Source organism: Lepeophtheirus salmonis, chromosome 14 (genome assembly GCF_016086655.4).
Source record: "Lepeophtheirus salmonis chromosome 14, UVic_Lsal_1.4, whole genome shotgun sequence".
NCBI lineage: Eukaryota > Metazoa > Arthropoda > Copepoda > Siphonostomatoida > Caligidae > Lepeophtheirus > Lepeophtheirus salmonis.
Window position 1 is genome coordinate 11,571,387 of NC_052144.2, and position 4,815 is coordinate 11,576,201.

The following is a 4,815-nucleotide window of genomic DNA, read 5'->3' on the forward strand; positions in this document are numbered from 1 at the left end:
AGAAAGATAAAGTTATTGAATCATCCATAATTTAATTATAGATGCTCAATTTTGTTAAATTATATTAAAATCCTTATTTAATACATTTAAATCATATTAATTTTACAGGTACACATTTTACGCAAATAGGTATGTATTTTCTCATTTTCTGTTGTTATTTAAGTAGTTTTTGTGAATAGAAATAATTAAAAATACACGCCTTTATCGAAAAAAACCCATTGCTACGAGTATAAAAGGACACTTCACCTAATTAAACATGAAGCAGTAACAAATTCAAATATCAATCAAAATGGTTGGAAAATTCCTCATTGTATGCCTTGCCATGACTTGTACCTTGGCTGAGAAGCCTGGACCTCCTCCAGCTGCACCAGTCTACTACAGACCCTATCCTCCCCCACCACCAACCACTACTCCACCTCCTCCTCCGCCATCACCAGCATACAAGCCATACGGGCCTTACCCTCCTCCCCCACCTCCTCCTCCACCACCAGCAAACTATGCCTACAGCTACGCTGTCCTTGATGATGAATCCGGTGTTGATATCGCTGCTGATGAACTTGCTGAGAATGGTGCCATTGCTGGATCTTACAAGGTTGTTCTTCCCGATGGTCGCATCAAGACTGTCACTTACACCGTTGAAGGAGACAGTGGATTCGTAGCTGATGTTCAGTTTGAGACAACTCCTGCCCCTGTTGGAGATGCTGCTGCTGCTCCAGCTCCATACCCCAAATATTATCCTTATCCCGCTTAAATGGTTGCTGTGATACTTTATAAATATTATTTATATGCAAAATATATACTTCAAAAAATATTATGCTGCTTGATTTAAGTTAAGAAATGATTATTATTCGTTTGGATTTTAAAAATAATTAATTTATTGGATCTCCTATATTTTGAAAAAAAAGTCGAACTTTTTGAAAATTACAGAGCTCAAAGGGTTTAAACATAATTTATATTAAAGGAGTATTTTTTTGAAAGGATAAATGCATTTTGTTGCAACCTGTATGTATAAGTTGTAGGAAGCAAACATTTAAAATGTGAATTATGTAAATTTTATTTAAAGATATATACCTACGTATTGAGTTAATAAGTAGGTATATTTTACAAAATATTTGTCAGTTGAAAAGCCATTGACAATTTAAAATTCTATATATATATTCATTCAAAATATTGTTATTTTTTTTATGTCTCTGCTCTCCATCTTGTTATAGTATTTATATGATCAAATCCAAAACGAAGAAGTTAAAAAATTTATAGAAAAACATGGATTACAAGGGCAAAGTTTATTAAGTATTGGGAGTCTTGTGCAACCATCAAAAAATATCCCTTACAATTTAGACATAAGCTGAAAATTTATCTCCTATAACAAGCAATGAAAAATTTAAATTAAAAATGTTATTTTTATTCTTAAATATGTATTTCAATATTAAATATAAAATTATAAACTAATAATTGAAGATAGAACTTAAAGAAAATAAATAATATTTGGAAAAAAAGTGTTAAAATATACTTTGTTTTTAATATAAAATTGCAGAAAGGTTGTTAAAAATTGCTTACAAAATTAATATAACTTAAATTAATTGACATATTCTGATTTCTTTTTTTATGTAGGTGTCGTTCAAATGTTAGTGGCAATGTAAATGCAATGCTACTCAAATATAAGTTTAGTGGTAGCAAACCAGTACAGCCACTTGTAGATTATTTAATATGTTGTAAATATTATTTATATTATGGAAGGAAATTAGTTTGTACACTTTTCCCTTCAATAATTTTTTTTTTATTATTCTCTGCACCCATTTATCTAATCTTTTTATTTAAATTATTTATTTACTCACATCATTGACAAACAAAAATATTTATGACGCAATGAAAGTTGATCTTGAGCAAAGGAAAATTTGAAGTATTTTAGTGACGATCTAAACCAAGCGTAGAATTGATATGAAAATTGTGAATAAATTAGTTTAACGTTGTGTGGGGGCGTTCCCAGAAGTAACCGACCTATTTAAAAGATGGTGGTTTTTGTTTTAAAAATCACAGTGTTAAAAGTACTGTATCTATAAAGCATATGTTTTAAGTTTGAATGGAAAAATTGTTTACCATTTTGTTTAGCCACCATCGACATTGAAAGTTTCCAGTGAGTTTATGAAAATATAGAATATTGGTCATCCAAATGTTATATAATGCATTTAATTGAAAACAAAATAACCCTGCTTAAAAAGTTATATCCCCTATCCTAGTATAAAGGAGACCGTATGAGTTGCCAATACGAGCATACTTTGGTCAACCTAGCAAAATGATGAGTTAAAAAAATTCAGAAGAAATCTATATAGTAATAACGACAGAATAGGAAAAAGAGTGACCTTGAAGATATTGTTGGGATTTCTTAAAGCAGGATACATAGCATACTATCTGTTAACTTGCCATTATAGAACTTTGTGCAAAATTGATGCTAGGTTTACTCAAAGTGTAGCAAAACAATTACTGGAACAAGTTTTAAAAGAGCGATTAGCATAGTTTCACAGCAATATAGCAGAATTTGTGTACTGTTTCATAAAAAGGAAACATAGGTCCATCATTTTATACATGAGTGAAAAGAATAATAACAAAGGGAAACTGGCTCCAAAGAAGGGGAAGACTGTTTCATCTGTAGGTAAAGTCATGTTATTAGTTTTTTGAGAAGCAATTTCCATGAACAAAATTAATAATGAAAATTTGAAATACCAATTTGTGTAACTATTTTGTCAAATTTAGCTTATTCGGATTATTTATGTTCCAAAACATGAAAAAATGACTTATTAGTAAAATATTTTCTAACAATACAAAATTGACGATGACAATTTTACTTTATGGAAAATGTGCCTATATTTCTCAAACATAAATTCAGAAATGTTAATGGAGTTTACAAAATAGCTAAAAATTATGCTGAAAGGTATTGTAAATTATAAAAAATCGTAAAAAGAGTTCCTATGTAATTACATGTAAAATTTCTGTATTATTTATTTTCCTTCTTTAAATTACATGAAACAGAAAGCGTTTAAATTAATCGAAGCAGGCACAAAAATTAATGTAAAAGTATTTTTTTTTATTAAACAATATTACACTTCTTAATATGCCAAAATTACAATTGTATTAAATCATACTAACCTTGAATTGTTTTTTTCAAAAATAATATTTTTTCCAAAATTTCATAATAACTCATCTTGACACTTCAAAACAGAAAGAAGGTGATTTTTAAATCAATCTCAGTATTATATTTAAGTTAAAAATAGGAAAACGCTATTATTAATAGTGAAAGAATAAAATTTTCTATTTGAATTTTCTTAAATAAAGTTGCAATATAGAAAAATTGGATATTTGAGTTATAAATTCAGAGTATAAATAAAATAATAAATAAAGGTATTTATTATGGCCATAGGTTAACAAATTTATTTGATTATATTATGATTCCTTCATTATTTTTATCCTTGAGGTATATATGAATTTTTAATAAAACACTTATAATATATATATCTTTTCAAAACTAAATTAATCACGAAGATTAGTTGGATAACCATAGTGGTCAATAATCTCATTTGTTTCATATTAAATAGTACAACATTTTAACTCAGATATTTTAATCATATTAGTTTTACAGGTACGCATGTTACGCATATAGGTATGTATTTTCCCTTTTCCGTTGTTATTTAAGTAGTTGTTGTGAATAGAAATAATTAAAAATACACGCCTTTATCAAAAAAAACCATTGCTACGAGTATAAAAGGACACTTCACCTAATAAAGCATCAATCAGTAACAAATTCAAATATCAATCAAAATGGTTGGAAAATTCCTCATTGTATGCCTTGCCATGACTTGTGCCTTGGCTGAAAAGCCTGGACCTCCTCCAGCTGCACCAGTCTACTACAGACCCTATCCTCCCCCACCACCACCACCAACCACTACTCCACCTCCTCCTCCGCCACCACCAGCATACAAGCCATACGGGCCTTACCCTCCTCCCCCACCTCCTCCTCCACCACCAGCAAACTATGCCTACAGCTACGCTGTCCTTGATGATGAATCTGGTGTTGATATCGCTGCTGATGAACTTGCTGAGAATGGTGCCATTGCTGGATCTTACAAGGTTGTTCTTCCCGATGGTCGCATCAAGACTGTCACTTACACCGTTGAAGGAGACAGTGGATTCGTAGCTGATGTTCAGTTTGAGACAACTCCTGCCCCTGTTGGAGATGGTGCTGCTGCTCCCGCTCCATACCCCAAATATTATCCTTATCCCGCTTAAATTGTTGCTGTGTTACTTTATAAATATTATTTATATGCGAAATATATACTTCAAAAAATATTATGCTGCTTGATTTAAGTTAAGAAATGATTATTATTCGTTTGGATTTTAAAGATAATTTATTGCATCTACTATATTTTGAAAAAATATCACATTTTTCGAAAATTACAGAACTATTAAGGTTCAAGCAGAATTTATATTAAATGAGTATTTTTTTTAAAGGATAAATGCATTTTGTTGCATCCTGTATGTAAAAGTTGTAGGAAGCAAACATTTAAAAAGTGAATTAAGTAAATTTTATTTATAAATATATACCTACGTATTGAGTGAAAAAGTAGGTATATTTTACAAAATATTTGTCAGTTGAAAAGCCATCGACAATTTAAAATTCTATATATATATTCATGCAAAATACTGTTATTTTTTTAAGTCTCTGTTCTCCATTTTGTTATAGTATTTATATGATCAAATCCTCAAACAAAGAAGTAATATAATTTATAGAAAAACATGGATTATTAGGGCAAAGTTTATTAA

At 29.8% G+C, this 4,815-nt stretch overlaps 2 protein-coding genes across 2 annotated transcripts; both read left to right on the forward strand.

Moving 5' to 3' along the window:
- The first annotated feature begins 274 nt into the window (after positions 1-274).
- On the forward strand, positions 275-783 carry LOC121129416 (cuticle protein 7-like). Its single transcript, XM_040725138.2, has one exon. It carries the CDS (start codon positions 290-292, stop codon positions 749-751), a length of 462 nt encoding a protein of 153 aa, XP_040581072.1. The 5' UTR covers positions 275-289; the 3' UTR covers positions 752-783.
- Positions 784-3,777: 2,994 nt separating this feature from the next.
- LOC121129419 (uncharacterized) lies at positions 3,778-4,341 on the forward strand. Its single transcript, XM_040725140.2, has one exon. It carries the CDS (start codon positions 3,814-3,816, stop codon positions 4,279-4,281), a length of 468 nt encoding a protein of 155 aa, XP_040581074.1. The 5' UTR covers positions 3,778-3,813; the 3' UTR covers positions 4,282-4,341.
- Positions 4,342-4,815: the final 474 nt, after the last annotated feature.

Excerpts from the sequence above, each read along its gene's own strand:
- LOC121129419 (XM_040725140.2), top strand. The coding sequence starts at position 3,814 with ATGGTTGGAAAATTCCTCATTGTATGCCTTGCCATGACTTGTGCCTTG.
- LOC121129416 (XM_040725138.2), top strand. The coding sequence starts at position 290 with ATGGTTGGAAAATTCCTCATTGTATGCCTTGCCATGACTTGTACCTTG.